The sequence below is a fragment of the Aythya marila genome (assembly GCF_965140915.1).
Source record: "Aythya marila genome assembly, chromosome: 19".
Taxonomy (NCBI): domain Eukaryota; kingdom Metazoa; phylum Chordata; class Aves; order Anseriformes; family Anatidae; genus Aythya; species Aythya marila.
In genome coordinates this window covers 9,438,144-9,460,648 of record NC_139060.1, presented here as the reverse complement: position 1 = coordinate 9,460,648, position 22,505 = coordinate 9,438,144, and the positions used below count along the sequence as shown (strand labels likewise).

At 48.7% G+C, this 22,505-nt stretch overlaps 3 protein-coding genes across 7 annotated transcripts in view; 2 read left to right on the top strand and 1 right to left on the bottom strand.

Annotated features, from left to right (window-relative positions):
• The first annotated feature begins 324 nt into the window (after positions 1–324).
• On the top strand, positions 325–7,118 carry PSMD5 (proteasome 26S subunit, non-ATPase 5). The gene is made up of 10 exons (XM_082775952.1): positions 325–560; positions 736–880; positions 1,543–1,656; positions 2,103–2,231; positions 2,971–3,080; positions 3,464–3,606; positions 4,165–4,356; positions 5,211–5,320; positions 5,948–6,088; positions 6,539–7,118. The coding sequence occupies exons 1-10, from the start codon at positions 388–390 to the stop codon at positions 6,794–6,796; spliced, it is 1,515 nt and encodes a 504-aa protein (XP_082632078.1). The 5' UTR covers positions 325–387; the 3' UTR covers positions 6,797–7,118.
• A 2,828-nt stretch (positions 7,119–9,946) lies between these two features.
• Positions 9,947–12,187, bottom strand: B3GALT9 (beta-1,3-galactosyltransferase 9). The gene is made up of 2 exons (XM_082775596.1): positions 11,874–12,187; positions 9,947–11,099 (listed from the first exon to the last, which is right to left on the bottom strand). Exons 1-2 carry the CDS (start codon positions 11,877–11,879, stop codon positions 9,993–9,995), a joined length of 1,113 nt encoding a protein of 370 aa, XP_082631722.1. The 5' UTR covers positions 11,880–12,187; the 3' UTR covers positions 9,947–9,992.
• A 7,637-nt stretch (positions 12,188–19,824) lies between these two features.
• KCNT1 (potassium sodium-activated channel subfamily T member 1) overlaps positions 19,825–22,505 on the top strand; it is a 66,887-nt gene continuing 64,206 nt past the window's right edge. For all 5 annotated transcript variants that reach the window (XM_082775388.1, XM_082775389.1, XM_082775387.1 and 2 more), the window contains exon 1: positions 19,825–20,169. In XM_082775388.1, coding sequence (XP_082631514.1) covers positions 20,033–20,169 — 137 coding nt within the window. In that variant the 5' untranslated portion in view covers positions 19,825–20,032. The remainder of the gene's footprint in view (positions 20,170–22,505) is intronic.

Sequence of the window (22,505 nt, the reverse complement as noted above, 5' to 3'; positions counted from 1 at the left end):
AAACCGACAGAAAGCCGGGACCTTATCCCGACCTGACACCTTGAACACCGCTCCCACCAGCCAGCCAGCAGCGGCGGGTGGGCTGCCATCTACCCCCGTACATTACCCCCTGTCCCCCCGGGGGGGTCCCTACTCTCCTCCTCAGCCCCCCGAGGGGGGTCCCAGCGCTACCCTCCGGCAGCGCCGAGCCCCCCACACCCGGGGCCGGGCCGGGCCGGGCCCCGCCGTCTCTTAGCAACGCCCCCCGCGCAGCCGCCCAATGGCCGCGGGGCGGGTGGCGGCCGCCATTTTGTTTCCGGCGGCGGCGGACGCGAGAGAAGCCCTTAGCAACGGCGCGCGGTTGCTAGGGGAGGCGGCTGTGGCGGGCCCCGGGGCGGCGCGGCCAAGATGGCGGAGGCGGTGGCGGAGCTGCTGGAGCGGGCGGCGAGGCGGGGGGCGCCTCTGGAGGAGCTGAGAGCCCTGCGTTTGGCCCTGCAGGCCGTGCCGCCCGCCGCCCTGCGCGCCCGCCTCAGCGACGACCACCTGGGAGCGCTCTTCGGCCTCCTCAGCGTCAATGATCGGTGAGCGGCCCGGCCTAGGCCTGTTGCTGTCATGCCCTGCTGCCTCCCCTGTCCCCCCTTCCCCTGCTCCCTCAGCGCCTCTTGCTGCCCGCTGTCCCCTTCCCTGGCCTCCTCCGCGGTGGCACGGACGAGGAGGTGGTGCTGAAGGCCTCGTGGCTCTCTCTGTCCCGCCCAGGGAGCAGGTTTCTACGTGTGTTTCCATCCTGGAGAGGCTCCTGCAGGCCCTGGACCCGCTCTACGTGATCCAGAACCTGAAAGAAGAGCTGCAGAAAGGGCTTTTCCACCCCGACGACTCCGTGAAAATTCTCACCATATCTCAGGTACAGGTTTTGCTCCAGGGTGGGACAGAGCTGCGTGGTGGGCCAGGCTAGGTTTGTCCCAATCTGTTACTGGTGTTTTGTGGCCTAAATTGTGACTAAAACACTACGTCATGTGTTGTCTGGGGGCTTGTGCTCTTATACACGGTTTTGGATAGTTACTGTGCATTATGTCAGTATATAATGCTTCACGGTATATGTATTAAACGTAATATTTGAAGCAGTGTCTTGACAGAAGTAACTTGTAACTGAATCTTCTGTTTGTTGTGGGCTGTCATGTGTTCTGGGTTACGCATTCTAAGCCAGCGCTGACAGCAGGTGCTGTAGGAACTAAATGTAGCAACGTTTTAATATTCAGGATGCTTGGAACAGCATCAGAAAACACTGAGGAGGAAGGGAGGAAAAGGCTTAACTGAGTTCATATTTGTTGTGTTGTGTTGAAAGAGCAGAAGTGTGTAACCGTGTGGTTTGGGATGGAGCTCTAGTGGTTTCAGGTCCAGCCCTCAGCTTACAGCAGGCTGCTCAGGGTGTTGTCCAGCTGAGTTCTGGGTGTTTCCAAAAATGGTGATTCCATCTGACCGGGTAGCTATTCTAGTGCTGGCATGTCTGTGTGGAAAAACTTTGTTTTGGTATAATTCAACATCGTTGCTTAATATTGCCCTTAGATTGGGAGGATTGTTGAAAATTCGGATGCTGTTAGAGAAATTCTCAACAGTCCTGAGCTGTTACGGCAAATAATAAATTGCATTGGTGGAGAGAAAATAGCAGTGGCTAAAGAGGTAAGCATTGCTTTCTTTTTTTTTTTCTTCCTTTACAAATGAATGTAGACAGGGCATAGGATGCTTTTTCTACTGTTATTGAAGTAGCAGCCTTTGCTCTCCTTTAAAAGGAGAGATCATGTGGCTTGAAAGATGTTGTAATCATGTGGGTGGCTTAAGCCCAGGAGTTTCTTAAATGTGATTTAAAAAACTTTACTCAATCCTGTTATCTTCCAGTAGCTGTTGAACTTACAGGTCTGCATCTGATGCCAGAGGCTTGTATCACAGTTACCATAACTAGCCCTTGTCAGCAATACGATAACTTTCATTGAAAAGTGAATGAAAACTAAAATTGTAGATGTTTAACATGATTTAGTATCTTCAAAAGAACACTTAAACTGTCTGATCGTTCTGGATTTTCTTCCCTTTGTGTTATTCTTATAGTAAGCTACTGTTTTTGTTTACAGGCCATCAAATCTCTCTCAAGAATAGCGCAGACACAAGAGGGCTTAGAGGCTTTATTTGTGAGCAGTTTGTTGAGCGACTTGAAAAATGTCATGGCAACGAATGATGTTGTTCGATACAGAGTGTATGAGGTAGGAATGAGATCGACGTTGTCCTTTTGAATGAAGTTGTCATTCAAAAAAGTTCTCTTTGACTGTGGTTTTGAATTAGCCTGGCTTTCGCAACATGCTTTTAACTTAGCATTCATCACTTTTTAACTGCATCACAAAGTTTTCTTCACGTTTGTGCTTTGTCGAGACTAGAAGGGAGCAGGAAGGGTACTGCACTGTTGGTCCTCAAGTAATGTCAGAACTTCTCTTTCTCAGTTTATGGTAGGAGGGTGTGAAGAACTGTTTACATCTTTTATTTTGTAACTTGTAGTGCTTAGAACATCGGAGGGGCGACACAGAATGACTAACGATGCAATTAAATGCTTGCCTCTCTGAAAGTGAGGGTAAAATACCATCTGTGATCTCATTACCAGTGGAGGTAAAGAGCTGTTGAAAGCTCAGAAGGGGGAAGAGACAAGATACTAAGCATGTTGATCTAGATATGTATGACAAAAGAGAAATAATACAGTTCAGCTGTTCTAGAGCTTAATGAACATAGCAGTGACGATCTCTTGAAGACAGTTTGAATAGAATCAAATGTCAACTCGGAATGCTATATGAGCCTGTTTCATACAAACATTTAGATAAGGAATTTCATTTTTTCATAATTTAGTATTTAAATAATTTGTGTTATAAGATGTATTTGGTCGTTATTGTGAATTGTTACCATTACAATGTTTTTATAAACCAGTCTTTTTTTCCCCCCTGTGCTTTTATTTAGTTAATTGTTGAGATTTCTTCAGTGTCAGCAGACTCACTCAGTTACTGTGCAAACAGTGGATTGATATCGGACTTAATTGGAGAGCTGACTGGAGATGATGTACTAGTCAGGTATGTTACAGCGAGTTTGATATTTCCCTAATTGCTAAACAGCGATGTTTGGTCTTATTTTAAATAACTCTCTTTAAACACAGTTGTGTTCGTTTCTCATTAGACCCTTTAAGTTTGAGAACCAGGATGAAATTTCTGTGATATGCTGTGGTAGTTGTAATGTTGGGTTGCAACGTAAATACTCCTGGAAAGTTGTCTGTCTTCAGGTATATCATCAGAAAGCAGAGAGAGCTTGGACGAGTACTTACCAGCTGTGGTTTTGTTTTTGTTCTTTGGTTGGTTGTTTTTTCATAAGGGTAGAAAAACTTCGTATGTTTTCTTAATCTCTCTGTACTTCAAAAATCTGTCTGAAGGAGGCCAAATGAATTTTTTGTCTGTTTCAGAGCTACGTGCATAGAGATGGTGACCTCGCTGGCCCATACTCCGCATGGACGTCAGTACCTTGCTCAACAAGGAGTTATTGATAAAATTTCAAACATCATCATCGGTGCAGAGTCTGATCCTTTCTCAAGCTTCTACTTACCAGGTTACATCATGCGTTTCTTATTTCCATTAGTTATTGCTTGTATTCATTAGTATGTTAAACGGGGAGGACTACCAAGCCTGTTCTGGAGGCTCATGAATGTTTGAGTAGTAGAACACATGTTGGGCATGCACAGCGTGCTGAAGGACAGTCTAATACATGAATCATTCATTTAGAGTGGATAGCAAAGGTAAGATCTGAAGAGACTGTACCAGAGGTTTGAGGTTTGTCTTCTTGTAGAGGTTTTTTAAGAAGACAGAAGTTGCATCATGAATTAAGTAGCTTTTAAAAGATGAATACATCTTGTCGTAGAAAAACTGTACTCACCTGGACTGTGCAAAGACTATGTCCAAGTTGTGATGCTGTCTTTTGTAGTCTTAAGCTTCTTTTGGCTTGTTCCTTAGTTCCTTTCACAGTGTTAATAGCATTTAATAGTGAATCAATTAACAATTAAATACAATTATAAGTGAATATGTCTCATGTTCATGTATAGTTAATTTTGACATTCTTACATTGTTGTTACTCCACTCTGAAGACTTTTGTTTTCTCTTGTTCTATCAGGTTTCGTTAAATTTTTTGGGAATCTGGCTGTTGTAGATAGCCCACAGCAGATCTGCGAACGATACCCTGTCTTTATGGAAAAAGTCTTTGAAATGGCAGAGAGTCACGATCCAACCATGATTGGAGTGGCTGTGGACACATTGGGAATCCTGGGATCAACTGTAGAAGGCAAACAGGTTTTACAGAAAACTAGTTAGTATGATTTTTTATTTTTTTTTTAACAAAATAGTCTCAGTGTATCATACAAGAATAAGCTGATAATGGTGTAATAGAGAAAAGAACTGAAAAACATTTGTCTAATAATCAAGGGGGTCTCTTCGGATAGCTGTGGTATAGCAGATAAGATGTCTTCTAATAGTCTTGCCAGGCATGGCAGTCTTCATGCCTAGCAGGGAGAATTCTGGTATCACGAGTGCGATTCAAGTTACTCCTTTCCAGTGAAGTGCATCGTATGAATCATCAGTAGTCTTGTAATTTTAGCTTCCTTTGTTTCTACTTTTGGCATGGCCTTTTCACAGGGTTAGAAGTGTAATGGCACATTCCTTACAGGCTGCATTTATTTTCTTAATATAAAATGGTTCAGAGGACTCAAAGTAGGTGATTTTTTTTTTTTTTTTTTTTATTGTTTGGTTTTTCTGATTGTCCAAAGTGAAAAACTTTTAAGTGAAAATGTGTGAGCATATAACTATTGCAGCTTTGCAGAATGGGATTGGACATATGTAATCACAAATATACTAGGGTGTGTACTTCCCAAGATGACTCAATTATCTGTGACAAATAACTCCCTTTCTGACGGTCTTTGGATAGTCTAGAGAATGACCATAAAGCTTTGTATTCATCTACTCTAGGTCTGTATGAAGTAAAGAGAATCTTAATCTTTTTATTGTAGTGGATCAAAAGCAATCCTTTCTCAGGTTTTATGTACAACCTTTATATACTCTTTCTACCAGTTAATGTAGTATAGAGTGACTGATATAATGTACTTTTTTCTAAAGTATATCTGAGTTACTTAGAACTGTTTTGTTTATTTTTTCTTTTCCCCAAAGGAAGCAGATTTCAAAATTTGTTAAACAAAATAGGGCACCAGGCAAAGAATGCCCCTACAGAGCTACGACTTCGATGTTTGGATGCCATTTCATCTCTTCTTTACTTGCCTGTATGTTTGTTTTTGTTTTTTGTTTTTAAAATCTGTAAGAATAAAAGAATTGTGTATCTCGTTAACCGTGTGAAAGCTTTCTGCAGCATTTAGCTTAGGTAGTAGTGGCAGCTTTCTAATACTGTGAGTCACTAACTTCACTGTCTTGAAGTTCCCTGGTTTGTTTGTTTGCCTAAAGTTTGAGTTTGTAAGAGACCACATGTTATGAAATATATTTATAAAACTTGAGGTCAAGACATTGTTAGCAAAGTAATGAGAGTAAATAGCATAATATTCTTGTGCTTTAAAGGCAGACTGCTCTGACTGTTCTTTAGATTCAGTGACCTAGCTTTAATAATGCAGCTCTAAGTGAGCAGTTTTTATCTTACATTACTGTACTCCAGCACAGCACTTCTCTCATATATTAAAATCAATTAATTTAATTCTGTCATCCAAGCTAAATGAAATGTAGATAGCTATTTCTTCATTCATGAAAATATGTTGAAAACATAAAGTATTTCAGTTTATTTTGATGGTGGTTTGTTTTAAATAACTTCTTAAACCTTTGGGCATATACTCAAAACTTGAAATTTGTTTGTAATCCTAACCAAACTCTTCCTTTTCTGTACATTCTTCTGATATATGCAGCCAGAGCAGCAGACAGAAGACCTTCTAAGAATGACTGAATCATGGTTCACATCCTTGTCTAGCCAGCCACTGGAACTCTTCAGGAGTATCAGTACTCAGCCGTTCCCTGATCTCCACTGTGGGGCTTTAAGAGTATTTACTGTAAGTTTCTTTGCTTTTAAGGATCAGATAGTGAATTGTATTGTACTCAGCCTCGCATTTTTCAGTGGCGGTCACATGTTGTGTATTTTTTTGTTTGTTTGTTGTGTTTTGTTTGGTCTTTTTGAAGTCCCGAAGCAGCCAGAAATAACGTCATTTGCATTCACCATTTAAATAATGGGTCATGTGTGCAGTGCTTATTTTCTTATAAACTTTAATAAATGCTATACTGTAGGTCACTGCTTTGATAATTTACTTAAAACATTAAAGAGAAACACTGCACTGTGCTTGGTTTCCAGTGATAAATACTGCAGAATTACTGTGTAGAATGAATATCCCACTTCATTTTTTTTCTGTTCTTTGACTTTTAGCTTAACAGCCTTCTGTGTAACAGGTTTTTGGGTGTTTTCTAAAATGAGGTGTTCTTCCCCCTCTTTTTGTCTTTGCATATAGGCTATTGCAAATCAACCATGGGCGCAGAAGTTGATGCTGAACAGTCCAGGGTTTGTGGAATACATCGTAGACAGATCTGTGGAACCTGATAAAGCTTCGAAGGATGCCAAGTATGAACTGGTTAAGGCCCTTGTAAACTCCAAAACAATTGCGGAAATCTTTGGAAATCAGAATTACTTGAGGCTTAGGGCTTACTTGCGTGAAGGCCCCTATTATGCTAAGGCAGTTTCTACTACAGCTGTGGAAGGAGCAGAATAATATCACTGATGTCTTGGTTCCCCTTCTTACAAACCATGTTACTGAAATCGATGTTAAGATGTAAGATGTAAAGGCTCTCCACACGGGAGTCATCTTAGATTGTCTCTTTAAAGGAACACGAAGCACTTTTGACTCTGTTTGAAATGAGAGTCATGAGAGCAAATCAAAACCTGTAGGGCACAGTGTAATTTTCCACAGAATCTCATGGCAGAAATTCTCTGTGTACTGTCCTGAGACAAGTAAACAAGGCAAGCATTCTATCAACTGCTGGCTGTTTTATTTTGCAGAAATTATCAGTGTTTACTTAAAAACTGTTATTGGGTTTGGAGTTCCTATCATGTTTTCTCAGTAGATCACAGTCGAATTAAAAAAAAAAAAAGCCAAAAAACCTTGAGGTTTGTAACCTCCAATGCTGCCATGGTTTCTCTTTTTTAAAAATTTTATTATTACTTTTTTCTATCTGCTGAAGTTGGTCCTTGCATAGAAAACACTTTAGCTAGATTTAGGTCTGCCAGAAGCTCAGGTGGTAAGAAAAAGCTAGTAATATTCTGTCCACATGAGGGAGTACAAACTGGCTTCTCTTCTCTCATCAACTTGCTGGATTTAAGTCTTGTTTGAATAAGTCCTAAATATTGTTTACATTTTATACTGAGGATTACAAAAAAAACAAACAAACAGAAAAAACACTTAGCCCTTTTAAAAACAAGTGAAAGCAAACTCTAGTGTATAAAACCAAATTGGGAGCTTTGTGTCATTAGCTGTCACTTTTCAGCAAGTAAACTGAGCTGCCAAAGGAGCATGAGCTACAAATCTACTTCAGAACCAAATCTTAAACAGTTTGCACTTTTTTATCAAAGATGATTTTTTAATTTAAGTGTTATATAAAAAAAAAAAAGTACCAATTTTATTTACCTGAGTTGGAATAAAAGGGGTAAGAACATTAAAGCTTTCATGTTTAAAGGCATGAACTGAATTAGGAGGCTATAAATGTAGTACCTCATGAGGCTTTGTCTTCTCTGAAGATGCTCAGCTAGCACGTGGGTGAGGTACAGGACTAGCTGGACCACTGGTCACTTTACTGACCTGTGATGTGCTGGTCTGTAAACAAAGACCACAGTGTACTTTATACAAAAGGTTTATATTGTTTTTGCTGAGAATGTAAGACACAAATCTGGGGATAAGTTGCGGGGAGCATAATAAAACATGAATTCACTACTTTGGGGCTTGCTTTAGTAGTGTGTTAAGTCGGGTATGCCTCTATGGGAAGTACTTGCCCTGTGTCCCTGCTCTGCCAAGTGAAATGGGATGATTTAGTCATGCAGTGACCCCTTTATTGCTTGTAGTAGCTTCGGGATGCAGCAGAGGTGATAGCATTGCCCACAAAAAAATTGCTGGCAAGGAATTGAAGTGGGCTTAGAGAAGCAGGGTAGTTGGAGAAAATCTGTTGATGTTTAATAAACTATCTGAATGCAGGTGATCTGCTTTGTTGCTTGTGACCTAATATGTACAAAAAGTTGTCATCCAGCGTTATACTGCTGCTCACACTTTCATTCTAAATGTGCATAATAAACATCTGCTAGTGGAAAAGGCAGTATGCAGTGTCTCGTTTGTGAACTAAGGGAGCAGAGAAATTCAATGAATCTCAGCATCCAGAAAAACATGGAAGTGCTAAAAAGGAAATGGAAAGGATATAGAAATCCTTGGTTTGCACTTTTATTGAGCAGTTCAGCTTGGTTATTTTTGGGTGGCTTTGTGTGCAGGTAGCTCTGTATGAGCTGTATGCTAAAATCTCAGCAAAAGAAACCAATATAAGCCTTTTCTGCAGTTCATGAGTCTCTTCTATGCGTGTTTTCAGTAGTTGCTTACGAAAGCTACTGTGTGCCAAGTCTTTAACATCTGTTTTGCATGGTACATGTGCCAAATAAAATATTTTAAAATACACAGAGGTGCCAAACAAGGGGATTTTTATGGATGCACGTGCACTTTTTGTTGAGCTCAGACTCTTACCCCTTGTTATCCACGTGTATTCATTATATGTGAATACACTTCATCCATAGCCATATGGTTTACATGGTGTCAGTGGTGTATCTTGTACACAAAGGAAAACTCAATTGCATCTCCCTCTGCGTAACACGATGGGGGGGATAATTAAGGCAAAAGCAGAAATGGAATGATGGAGTATGAGGATTGAGGTAATGTGGTAAACTGGGTGAATTTGATTTAAAATCAAACAAAAAAACACCACCAACAACAAAAAATCCACTAATCAGTTGACCCTGGTTAACAAGCAGCATAACTTGATACTTAAGAAGTGTGGAGTTTTGGGGCCCACCTCTGATTCTTTCCGTCACACCAGAAAGAGCAGATGGGATCCTCAAAGGTAAGTGTGTGCCTCTTTCCGTGTGTGTCTGTCACAATTCTAGCACATCTGTCCAGCTAATCTTCTGGCTTCTGAAGGAGCTGCTATGGAAGAGTTAATCTGGAGGATGCAGGCATGGGTGGGGTTGTGCTCTCTGACTTGTTCCTAATTTAGGGAGTTTTTACATTTTTAATGAGCGTGGTGTCACCAGCCCACTGGTGGATTTGTTCTGACTTCGTGGCTGACCCCATTCTCCAGCACAACTTCACAGCATGGAGATGGTTGTGCCAGTGTCTTTCTGATGCTGTGTGTGACAAGTACAGCATTGAATTCACAGGTAAGGCAGATTTCTGGTCCGGAACCTCCCCGGGCTGTTTACCTTAGCAATTCCCATGACAATTCAATGTCTGTTGCCTCTCTAAGATGTTCTGCAGTGTCACTGGTACTGCAAAACAGGCTGTTCAGAAATAGCTCCCTTACCTTGGGTGAAGAAATTCCCCTTTGTTACAAAATAGTGTGGAAACAGGTGATGCTTAACTCGCTTGAATCTGATCAAAATACAGGAAGAGTTGTGGGTTCAAGTAGAGACCTTCAAATATCTGGAAAATACACTACAGACCACATTTATTGGAATACTCTTTACTTACATGCATGCACTGGTATGTACAGGTGTAAGTAGAAAACAAACAATTCTGCTACTGTAACATTACAGCATTTGAGAACTCATTTGCTGTTGAAGAGAAAAAAGCTAGCTTGAAGAGGAAATTATTACTGACTATGTACAGGGGAAAATGGCTCGTGGAAGAAAATGCAGGCCTCCTTCACAAAAGTTAAATTTTAATCAGCGAAGTGAAGAGCCTCATTTTTTATTCTATCCAAGTTAAACTGTTTGAATTTATCAATATAGGTCAAAACCTTGCAGGACACCAGGCTGTAGTATGTTTCCAGTAGCGAGCAATCTTCCCCATCGTTTGTTTCCTTCCAGTCTTTAAATAACTCATCCTCTTTCACATTGGAAGAGGTAAAAATGAATTTATAGCAGCATCGATTGTAGCTGATGTGCTTTTCCCCAGAAAAGCGAGAGCTGTGAATGGGAGTGATGCCAGCTTTCTTAGCGCAGATTCCGACAAAGATATCAGGGGGCAGTGAAACCGGCACCTCCTTGGCGGCCACGTACACCTTCCGAACGACGTCCTGGGACATGACAAACGCTCTCCCATCGCAGTAATCTGGGTAAAACTCCTCTGAGTATCGATGGATGGGAACAAAGCCAGGGCTTTGAGGGGCTCTGTCAGGCACTCTTTGATGAATGACCCTCCCGGTGTAGACGTCCTCCAGCTGTGTTAAGCTGAGCAGGTATCCAGCCAGACTTGGAATACCGACAAACATTTCTTCGTCTGTTTTAAGAATATACCTCGCGTGAGGGCAGAAAGTTACTGTCCACTCCACAATCATCAACATCTTCTGTGTCTGTGCCTCGGGCGAATCGATGAAGCTGCCTTCAATAATGTCTCTGTGCTTTTGAGACTCTTCATCGATCTCCAGCTGGGCTGCTACTGAAGCCGGCTTTCCTAAAGCAAACAAGGTAAGGACAGCGTAACCTCTGGTGTCTGTCACGTTGCCCCACGTCTGCCTGATCACGTTGCGCCTTGTCCTGTTTTCTGGGCCGCTGCAGACAAGAACCAGCAAAAATATTTCTTGGTCTGAGCATGCTGCTGCGCTGCTGATGGTGTAGGATTTGGAGAGATTGGCCTTCAGAGGGTCCATATCCAGCTTCCTGGCTTTCTCCCTGATTTCGAGAGTCTTTGCATCAGTGTAAGAGAAAGGTAATGACCGCAGGAAGTATTCCTCCAGTAAATCTGCTCCGAAAAGCAGCATGTGGAAAAGCAAGACGTTAAACAGAATGAAGCACCACTGGTGAGTCCGGAGCCTGCAGAGAGTCAGCTGGGGAAGAAAAGACACAGGCACTGAATGCTCTTGCTACTAGACTGGAAAAGCTTTTATTTTATAACACTGTTAGAATACATTTTATAGTACATTGAGGCAAAATGGAACCGTGACATTTAGATTTGTACATGTACTAAGTGTAAGGCTTTTTACCTCCTAAAAACCCGACCAGCCCTACTTGTGGTGCAGTGAGATCTCAAGCTGAGAACATTAACATGCTGTAGCTTAAATGGCTCATCTCTGCACATCCACCTGGGGAAATACCAAGGAGTAACTGACTGCTCTAATGCTTTCTGGGTGGTGTTAGCCTGTTACTGAATGCCTGAGCTCCTAGTGAGGACCTGTAAGGACAGTATACATCCTTGGATGAGAGCCTTGGTGCTTGGTCTGACAGTGCCTTGTGAGACCTGGCAGGGCAAGAGGGGAAAGGGGAAGCTGTGGCCCTGTAGTGATGGAGCAGGACTGAGCCCATCTCTGCCCAGGACCGACCCCCGACCCTCCTGCTCCTTGGGTGCTGCTGGTTCAGCTGAGCCCCCTCTCACAGACCCCAAGGAGGGGTTTTGCTGAGACCCCTGCACCGCCAGGCTCCAGCTCAGCCTTGTGCCATCATGCACAGCCACGTAGGCACAAGGACAGGATTGTGTTTTTGCTGCTCCCCTTCCCCTAACACAAACAGCAGCTGCGAGCCCAACCTCATGGAGAGGAGGGAGCCCAAAGCAGACGCCCAGTAGATGCCTTGCAGCGAGGCTGTGCCCAAGCCCCAGCACTCACCTGCATGGCCACGGGGAGCCCTGCGTGCGGTGGGCTCCGCGTTCCCCTCGGAGGCAGCTTCTCCCCGGCAGCAGCGCGTATCTGGGGCTGCAGGATTGAGTTACCGCCCGAACCCGCACACGGCAGCTTCCACCTCGCCTGCCTGCGGGGAGGAAAGATGATCCTGGGGGCGATCGTGTTGCAGCTGCATGAAGCACAAAGCAAGCGAAGCCCGAGCTGTTGCCTTTATTAACTCCCAGCCTTTAAGTGGGGCTTGCGGTAAAGTCTGAGGAGTAACAAACTGAAGCCACTGCTGGGGCCACCTTGGTAAAAACAAGTCCCTTGGCTGCGTTGAGCTGTGTTAGGTCTGGCAGTTGGTTGCTGTTTGCCTGGGTTTTTGTTTTTCACAGCTGGGCTGTGTTCCTGTTGGTTCCTCACCCCCGTGCTGGGTGCTCTGCCCCTCCCCAGGCAGAGGTTTGGCACACAAAGCTGCTGTAGGATGAGGTCGGTCTATCCTGGAGCTGGGAGCACCCTGTTGGTGGTGGGGTGACCGTGCAGGCATCTGGAAGGGCTCCCTGTGGGCATAGGAGATGCCCTGGGCACTTTGGGGTTTGGGTGCTGCTGGGCCAGGCTCTGCAGTGTCCTGGGGGCAGGCTGAGAGGGGTGGGGGAAAGGGATTTTCCCTGTGCTGGGGTTCTTGTGAGTCAGGGAAAAGCAGGGCATCATTTGATGCCAGCGTTTTTCAGTGGGTCCCATGGAGCAAGGCACAAAGCAGGAGCTGTGCACGAGGAGCCGATGGTGTGCAGCAGGGGAAGCGTCTTGGGGGGCCCATGGCTTGGAGACTGGGGATGTTTTGGTGTCCCCCACCCTCCTGCCTCCTCCAGCACCCATTTACCAGAGTGGGAGCGTGAACCCTAGCAAGATAACTGCGCCGTCTGGTCCTTTGCTCTCTGCCCACCCATATTTCACCCTGGTTCACTTGACTAAAGGTATTTGTGCTCTCGTGTTGGCTGCACGTCCCGGTACAGAGCTGCAAAGACTACCCCCAGAGGGACCTCGGGTGGCGGCCTCGGCCGTGCCGCAGCCTCTGTGTGTTGACGTTGGCTCGGCCACGGCCTGCACTGGGGCTTACTGGGCTGGGGAGCGGCGGGGGACTGGAAGTGCTGGTGTGGGAGGTGCCAAAGACACCACAAACAGGACGGAGGTGTCAGCGGGGGGAGCTGATTTTGGCAGCAGCTCCGCGAGGCCTAACGCCTGCAGAGCACCGAGGGGTGCACAGGGTGGGAGGGTCCCCAGCAGCTGCCTGGGGAGGGCTGGGGGGGAGCAGGCAGGTGGCAGTCTCTTTCTGGAGTGGAAAGATCATTATTTTTTAAATTTAAAGAGATTTCGCACAGGCAAGGGTGTGTTTCTGTTTGTGAATCCCAGGTTGAAGGGGTGGAAGGAGGGTGTGCTGCTGCTGTGGTTGTCTGCGGCCATGTGCTTTGCGATACCCAGGGTGTGCTGCTCTGACCTTCACACCATCCCTAAAACATCCCTGGGGGAGCCAGCACCAGCTGAATGTCCCCAGGAGAAGGAGAAGAGCTTGGACTTCTTGCTTGGGTGACCCCTCCACCCCTCCAGCTACTCCTGGCAGCAAAATTTTCTCTCTGTGGGCAAGGAAAATCTCGTCTTCTTGGGCAGCTGATGCAGCCATAGCAGGGGGGTGCACCGTGCCCCTCTGAAGAACAGCCCAAACGCAGCACGTGTGCCCCAACCAGAGCTTTAGGATCTCCAAAAACTGGGAAACCTCCTTTCATGTAGGCTGTGTGTCAGCTGGGCTACAGCTTTGTCTGGACGAGCCTCGAAATCACGGCAGTCCTCTGAGAAGTTGTGCTTTGAAGCTTGGCAAGCTGTCAGCAGGGGAAGTGTCAGTTAAATGTGTTCTCTGAAATAAAAAGCTAATAAGGAAATATTTTTCATGTATAATAATATAGCACTGTAGCCCCAGATACACATTCTGAGAAAAAAAAAATCCTCCTTTGAAGATGCTCTGTCTCCAGCTAAACTGTTTAATAAGTAAATAATACTAGTATTTGAAACCGCTTCCATGAAAAATATTGGCCTTCCCAATTGTGCGTTTCTAAAATAACAATGAGGCCCACATGTGTATCAGCCCTGTTGCAATTTCACGCAGCGTGATGCTTGCAGTACATCTGAAGTCATTGCTTTTGCATGGCTTTGTGGTGGCAGCAGTAATTTCACATAGTCACGTTCTCATATGCATACAGGATATATGCATACAAAATAGACATATATTTACATTATCCAATCAAAGCTGTTCCATGAGGTTCAGCTGATAAATTTTATCCACAGAGCCTGGTGGGGTCACACTGGGAGAGGCCTGAGGACCAGCGGTGAGCTCTGGGGGTCCCATAACTGGTCTGGGTGCCACGAGAGCTGTCAGCTTTGCAGGGTTTGCTGGGGAAAAATCAACACGCCTTTAGAAACCGAGGCTTTGGGCAAGTGTAACATATGGTGTTTTAATACGCAGTGGTTTCTTTATCAGCCTATCTTGCTTTCCAGGTTGCTGAAGTCAAACATGTTTAGGGAAAACCTTGCTCCCTGTGAGATTCATGAGCTTGCATAAGTGGGAATTCAGGATCCCTGCAGGGGCTGAGCTCAGGTTGGTCTGGGTAAAATGTTTTGTTCCTGCATCTTCACTTAAACCCTAGGAAATCTTGTGGGTGTAAATTAGGGAAATGACCAGAAAAATGGGTTTTCCTGAGGCACGGGGTTGTAGCTTGTTTCTTGTAAGAGATTTTCACATTTTCCTTATTTTATATCCAAGGGAACCTCATAACAGGAGCAGGGATGCGCTGACAGCACTGTAGACAACTTGACCTATCTGAATGGCAAGCGTTTAGAGCAAAGGATGGCTGGGATTTGGGTTTGATGTTTGAGAGGACAGGACCACGGGCTCCCGAAATACGGGAGGTCAGAGCCCAGTGTGTGCCCGTCCCTTGTCCCACTGCAGGGCACCCGGTGTGACGTACTGCAGGGAGCAGCCGTGCCCACAGATTCCTGAAACGCCTTTCTGAGTCTCCTGGCTTCCCTCCTGGTGCTCGAACATTTGGGAAGGGGGAGCAAAGCCCGTTTTGCTGCTTCTCTGCCTGAGTCTGCTTCTTGAGCATGCGAAGGCTTTGGATGACGCACAGTTTTTGAGTGATGGTGCAGGCGAGGGAGGGCAGACAGAGATTTTTTGGGGGAAAATCAATGAAAACTCAATTTCAGACACACATTTGTTCAAATATGAGAACCCAGGCTCTATCTGTCACATGTCCTCATGTAGTCACTCTGTGCCATGTGCTGCCCTTCCCTGCAGAGCCATCATCCCGCCTGCCATCCACCCAAAACTGTCCCAAAAACCAATTTGATTCATACAGGCAGGCTTTAAGCCCTCCGTTCGGCTGATCTGGCTCCAGAGGCATGCCAGATCCTGTGTGTGTGAGCCATGTGTAGGCAGGCTGTTCTTTCCAGCCTCCTTCCACAATTTCACAGGGAACCAGAAGTTTCTGCCCTGTCTTCCCCCTGCTCTGGTGCAGGGGAGAGGGGACAAGGATGTCTGTGCCTGGAGGGGCTGCCAGGAGCCACCTGAGCCTGTCCTCTGCTTGCTGCTGAGCCAGGGTTTCCCTCTGCGTTCTGGCACCCAGGTTAACATCCCATGTGCTGCAGGTGGCACCAGTTCCTCTTGGACTAAAATTAATAGAATAAAGGGGGAAAAATACAAAGCTTCCATGTGTAATGCAAAAAGGAGCTGGGAGCGTGTGTGTTTGTGGCAAGGAGAGAGAAGGATGCAGCCCTTGCTCAGGGTGATGCTGAGCTCCCAGAGACAGCAGTTTGGGGTACCCGTGGCAGGACACGTTCCCCTTGCTGGGACCATTCCCCTGAGCTGGTGCCCAGCCAGATTTTTTTGTCTTTTGCTGTGTTTCACCAGTGCACGCAGAGCAGATAGCGCAAGGGGCTGGAAAGGGACATGTCTGGTTTCTAATAACAGCATCAGTTGCAATAAATAACAGAAGACAATTGTTTTGGTCTTAGTCACCTAATAGCAATGTTTTTGCTTAAAGATATGATTCAGATCCTGCAAGCAATGCTTTACCTTAAATTCTCCATGAAGCTTGGGAGGTGATGGAAGAGAAGGTTTATAGAAATACTCTTAGCGTGCATTTCATTTGTTTTTTGATATTTAATGTTCCTTAGGGTGTTAAATGGAGGTAGAAAACTTAAAAACAAAACAACAAACCAGAGTGCTGACATATTAGACAAATAGATCGGCCACTCCTGGCGTACAAATGAGGGTGTCTTTTTTCCTATGCAATGGCTCAGTTGTCTGCATTAAAAACATGTTTTATAGCCAAGTTCCTAGCATTCATTCTTTCTTTGCATACATCAGTCTTGGAATTACAGAGCTCCATCTTTTTGTATGTGTATGTTTGATTATTACTTTTCGAGTTTAATGACAGCTTTGACAGCCAGCTACCACTATATTCTTTGATAAAGACAGCTCAAAACCCTCTGTGCATTCTCTAAGTGCTACAGTCGGCATCAGAAATACGGAGCTAAATGTAAGCTGGATCGAGAGAGCATTAGCTTATGAAAAATGTCGAGCTGGGGGCTGCAGGGCTCCCAGCCCCTTGGCTATGCTGGTTGTCTTTCTGCCAAGATGTCAACTTGTCAGAAAAGTCACCTATTTTGCTGTAGACCAGAAGTTTTCCACTTGTTGCTGATTTTCACAGCACGCCACGCAAGTTACACCTTCCCCTTCCATTCCCTGAAGTCAGAGACGCGCTGAATTCGTCCCTGGCGAATCCAGGTTTCATATGAAATTTGTATGAGATGTGAAACATCTGAAACATTTGGAGCCTTGAATGAAGCTTGGCTTTGACTGAGTTCGGCCCACGCTCTGACAGTGTTTGCAGTGAGGAACAAGCTGGGCTGCGTGGTCCGTGTCTGCGCGGGTGCTCTGCAGCTGCAGCGGTGCTGGCAGCGTCGGGGTCTTCCTTCATTCCATGTGCCGTACCCAAAAATGCAAAGTGAGGGGGCTGAACGCAGGCTCCTGGGGCTCAGGCCATGCCCCAGTGCTTCCTCTTCGTATCCTGCAGTACCTGCATGGTGCTGGACGGTGCCTGCTGTGTGGAAATGGGGGTGCCCCAGGGATGGGGATGGAGCTGCAGCCCCCCAGCCGTGGCCAAGTACCCTCCGGGTGGGGGTTATCAGGGAGTTTGGGCACATCAGGACACCCTCTGACAAGATATTTATTTGGCTCCGGAGCACCGAGGCATGCCGGACTTCGTTAATTCATTCTTCAGAAAATGACTTTCTCTCCTTCGTGCCTCTGACTCATCCCCGCCGCCGCCTCCCACAGACTTATTTATTGCTCCTCCAGACACAAAGCGCCAGAGCCGGGCCCCTCCCTGGGCAGCCAGACCGGGGGGCTGTGCCCCCCTGTGCTTTGGGGAGGGGATGCCGTGGAGGGGCCTTTAATGAGCAGTGGTGGCGTTACCCACGGCTGCTGGGAAGGTGCAAGCTTGATCCCAGGGCACTGCGAGCTGGGAGCTGAACGCGTTTCCAAAGATAAGTGAATCTTACTGCCGTTAACCTCAGAGAAGTGCTGGTGGAGGGGAAGGGCAGCATCTGTGTGGCACTGCTGAGAACTGGGGAGCGGAGAGCCAAAAACACGGAGAGCAAAGGGGTCCCTGTGCCCACTGGGCTGGGGTTTCCATGCAGTGGCCGCAGCATCCCCAAGCCCAGGAGCACGGGTTGGGGGCAGCTGGTGCCTGTTTGTTGGGACGGCTGCCATTCATTGTGCCGACTGTAATTAAAACGTCCAGGCAAATTGGGGAAACCTTAGAGCTGAAAGCAATCCGTGCCTGAGCAAGGAGAGCTTCCTGCTAGCTGTTTGCTTACTCTGTGTGCCCAGACACCGCCGAGATGTGACTCCTGGAGCTCACAGACAGCTTCAGGCCAGGGCAGGATGTCCTCTTCCACTCCCACCACCAGCCTGGCTGTCCCCGCTGCCCACATCTCATCCGGACATCCTGTGCTCAGCACCCAGGCTGCTGCCTCTGCCTTGGCTCAGGCTGGAAGCACGAAGTCCTTCTCTCCCCCTCTCCCTTCAGGCTGTGCAGGTGGGTGCTTGGTGCTGACCGGATGAGCTCCCAGAAGGGTTTTCTTCCTTTAAACTCCTGATTTGGAAACAATGGGGACAGTATTTTGGTTTTATTCCTTTAACTCCAGGCTGAGAAATGATTTGTTCCGGAGGCTCCCCTTTCACCCTGTCAGCATGAGGAGCCCGGAGTGGCAGTGCTGGGGCTGGGGGCACCCCAAGCAGCCAGGTGCCCCCCAGGGACAGGCGGTAGTGGCAGTGGTGTCCCTGCAGCACGTGGCCTCCACTCATGGACACAGCTCCTTGCAGACGTGGCTCTGGACCTGCCTTGCTGCTTGGGCTGCAGCACTCAGGTGGGGATGGGTTTCCTCTTCTGGCTCTTTCTCGTTCATTTTTTTCCACTTCTTTTCCCTTACAATCCCCACCCCCACCGTAGCGTTTTAAATAATTCCTCCTCCACGCCTGTGTTATCACCTCGCATGTCAATACGCCGCTGTGCCACCCGCCCCCTCTCCTCGCAGAGCTGCACGTTAACATTTTGCACCCGATAATGCGAGGCAATTAGTGAATGAAGAATAACTTTCCTTCTTAAAAGCATGATGGGCCGGGAAGCATCACATGGAAGGATCGCACAGGCAGCATTAATTGCTTTTCTCTCAAATGCCTCCTAGTGTAGGAGAGCCCATATGGAGCGAGAGGAGGAGGAAGGCATGCTGCAAGAGAAACAAAGTCTCCGGGCCCGGCAAGATGTGTAAACCCCGAAGCATCTGAGCGGGCTCACCTGGAGCTGGGGGCTGCAGCGTGGGGGCTCCGTGTGCTGCCACATCACCAGCTGGTGGCTGCCACCCCTCGGGGCACGGCGTGCTCCTGGCTGGTGTCACCCTCCTCTGGGTCTGATCTATCTGGCTGTTGGCATTTGGGGTGAGTGAGGGAAGAGGAGCATGGAGAGAGAAGCAGTTTTTCTTTGCGAGGGTTTATTTTGGAATAAACGATGCTTGGTTTTGGGCACCTGGTCACCTCCACAGGTTGGTTGGTCCCACAGCGAGCACCCCAACACCTGCACTACGTCATGGGCCCTGGGAGAGGAATAAAGCAAGAAACCAACACTGCTGAGTGTGCCTGGGCTGGGGCAGAGCTGCTCCCCTGCCCACGGGGGCTGGCTCGGCCACGGCACGGTGCGTGGCACCGCATCATGCGTGGCACAGAATCACACAGGACTGAGCACCCAAGGGACAGAAGGCTCTCCGGGCTCCCTTTAACCCTTTCCCGGTGGCTCCCGGCTCGTTTCCAGGCCCTTCTCGGCCCGGGGGCGGCTCCGTGTTATTGCAGCGGGGCCCCCCCGTGGAGATCAGTGCCCGGCCGCTCAGCACGGCTCAGCACGGCTCGGCCGTTCCGCAGCGGGCCGGGGCCGGCCGCGTGCTTCCAGCGCGCAGCACAAATATTGACGCGGCTCTCGGGGCCAAAATAATAAAAAAGACAACGAACCATAAAAATACATAAATACATAAAATAAAAAAAAAAATCACGCAGCCCCCAAACACCCCCCGGGCGCGGCCGGCAGGTGGCGGCGCGGTGCAGCCGTGCCGAGCCGTGCTGAGCCGTGCCATAGCCAGCCTCGGCGGGCAGCACCGGGGGAGGCGTGCCGAGCCGAGCCGAGCCGTGCCAAAGCAGAACCGAGCTGATCCGTGCCGAGCAGAGCAGAGCAGTGCCAAACCGATCCGTGCCGTGCCGAGCCGAGCCCCCACGCTTCAAACAAGCCCCCCCCCCGGGCCGCTCCCGCCCCCCGGCCGCCTCCTCCTTTTTTTTTTTTTTTTTTTTTTTTTTTTTTTTTTTTTCTCCCTCCCATCCCTCCCGGCCCCGAAGCCCCCGGGCCGAGATGCGGAGCTCCCGCGGGCTGCGGCGGCGGCGGGGCTCGCCGTGATGGGCGGCGGGCACCGGGAGCGGCACCGGGAGCGGCACCGGGAGCGCGCCGGTGCCTGCGGCCGTGCCGTGGGCAGCGCGGGGCGCCCATGCCCTGCTCCGAGCCGCTGCGCCCATGCCGCTCGCGGGAGAGGAGCGGAGCCTGCCCGGCAGCTACCGGCCGGCCGAGGGGAGGGCGGCCGGAGGGGCTGCGGGGTGCTCCGAGTGCTACACCAACAGCACCTTCCTCTACGACGATGGCAGCGCCCACAGGTGGGGCCGGGGGCGGCGGGGTCGGGAGGGGATGGGGACGGAAAAGGGAAAGAGAAAGGGAAGGGAAAAGGAAAGAGAAAGGGAAGGGGAAGGGAAATGGGAAGAGAAAGGGAAAATGAAGGGGAAGAGAAAGGAAAAAGGAAGGGGAAGAGAAAGAGAATGGAGAGCAGAAGGAATAAGGAGAAGGGGAAAGGAAGGGGTAGAAAAAGGGAAGGGAGAGGGGAAGGAAAAGGGGAAGGGAAAGAGAAGGGGGCACCGCCGGGACCCCTCAGGGCTCCGGCAGGCCCCCTCCCCACTGTGATCTCATGAAAGTTTGTGCGGGACGCTTTCAGCACCCACCCCACATCCCCCCTCTGGGTGCTGTCGCACCAGGAAGGGGGCAGTGGGAGGCCCGGAGCCCCCCATCACTGCTGCACCTCATGGAGGAGCCCCAAGGTGCTGCAGGCTGGGCACAGATTTGGGGGAGCTGCCTCGGCTAAGCCCTGAACTGAGCCCGGGCCGATGCCTGCAGAAGGGTCGCATCCTGGCCATGCTCTGGCCCCATGTGGTCCTTGGCCAAGTTACGGGGTGCAGGACCCCCCAGTGTGGCCTGGAGGAGCCTGTCTTGTGCCCAGGCAGGGGCAGACACTTGTCTTACAAGGGGACGTGTGCTTGCTGCTGGAGTCTCCCAGCTTTTCCCGATAACTCCGTTATTCTCATCAGTCTGATTGCATTTACTGGTGTGGCTCTTCTGACTGTCACGCTCAGCCAATGTCAGCTTCCCCGAGCAAATCAAGTGTGTGCATCGGTTTGCTCTTGGCAGACAAGGACCTTGGCTGGGTTTGTGCCCAGGGCTGGATGACTCTGGTGTTGTTTTTTTGTTTGTTTTGTTTTAATGTTGACATCTCCCTCTGATTTGGGCAGACCATCTTTTATTCCTGAAGGACTAGACAGAAACAGACGGAGCAGGGTAGTCAGTGAACTCTCTAACTTCAGAACATTGCCGCTGGCTGGGTAATCGGTAAAGTCCTTGAGTTGCTGGGGGTGAGCCCCCCAACACTTCTCCCCCTGCCATCCTCTCTGCAGAGGTGTCTGATGCAGCCCAGGCACTGCAGAGCCTCAGGACCGGGACCACCCAACTCCCCAAACACCACTTGGATGTCTGTCTGTCTGTCTGCTGGGTGCCTTGGGCGTGCCGGGGCAGCCACGGGGCTGTGGTACCTTCACCTAAACCTGTTTCTTCATTTTGCACCTGTACTCAGTGTGTTTGCAGACGTGATGTGCTCGATGAGGTTCCCGAAGGTGTCCGTGGGTGTGCAGAGAGCAGTCAGGGGAGGCGGCTGCTGGGGGCCAACGACCCGGGACAGCCACGAGCTCAGACAGCAGAGCTGTTGCTCCTTTCTACTTGTTCTGCAATACTGCTCGGTGGAATTTATCCTCATCTAACACAACAAAATCCTCGTCCAAAGGTCCTCCCCTCTGCCTTTTTCAAGCTGAATAGAAGAGCTCGGGTTTTTAATTATGATTACGCAGCTCCATGTGTTTCTAACCCCCTCTGGCTCTGAAGAGGTTGAAATGCCATTGCTTTCCATGGCTCCTCTCGTCTTCTTGCTGGGCACGGCCCTTTGCTGCCCTTCCAGAGGTACCAAACGAGCCGCCTCGAGCCCGCAGGACTCGGCAGTTTCCTGCAGCTGCCCGTTTCCCAGGCTCGGTGCAGTCTGGATCTCTAACGTAGGCTTTCAGTGCTGAAGGAGAAATAAACCTTCCCTGTAAACAGTGCAAAGAGAAATGTGCTGGAGCAACAAGCACCATCCCGCCCGCTGGGTGGTCCGGGGGCCCGTTAACTGCTCTGCTGCTTGGCTTCCCCCTGGGGCTGGGGGCGCGCATCGCTGCGCTGGGTGATCGCCCGTGCCGGAGACCTTCCTCCTCACCTCCTGGGGCTTCTCCTCTGTCCAGCTGAGGCTACACACTAGGACCCCTGTATGGGTTCCTGGCCCCGCTCTGTGTGGCTGTGGGGTGGTGGCAGACGAGCGGACCCAGCACCAGAGGTGTGTGTGAGGGATGTGATGTGAGAGCTGGGTAGAGCTGAGAGGCAAAGATGTGTAGCACGTTAAATGTGCCTTCTGCCTAACGTTTGTGTTCAAGGGGATGTCAGCTGGGCCGGCCCCATTAAAATGGGTTGACGCCTCTGTTGTCCCCTTGCTCTGCAAATTTAAGGGTGACTTGGGAGCTGGTGGAGAGAAACTCCATCTGCTTGGTCACCGGAGTGTGCAGGTGTGGGTGTAAGTGCCCGTGTGCTCTCTGCTGGTCCTCGTTGGAAGGGGACAATCGTCCTGGAAGCTGTCGGAAAGCAAGGG

What these genes read in the sequence shown, in the direction of transcription:
- PSMD5 (XM_082775952.1), top strand. Translation starts at nt 388, where the DNA reads ATGGCGGAGGCGGTGGCGGAGCTGCTGGAGCGGGCGGCGAGGCGGGGG. An exon ending in AAATTCTCACCATATCTCAG is followed by an intron (nt 881 to 1,542) that starts GTACAGGTTTTG and finishes TATTGCCCTTAG; the next exon opens with ATTGGGAGGATTGTTGAAAA. An exon ending in GGAGATGATGTACTAGTCAG is followed by an intron (nt 3,081 to 3,463) that starts GTATGTTACAGC and finishes TGTCTGTTTCAG; the next exon opens with AGCTACGTGCATAGAGATGG.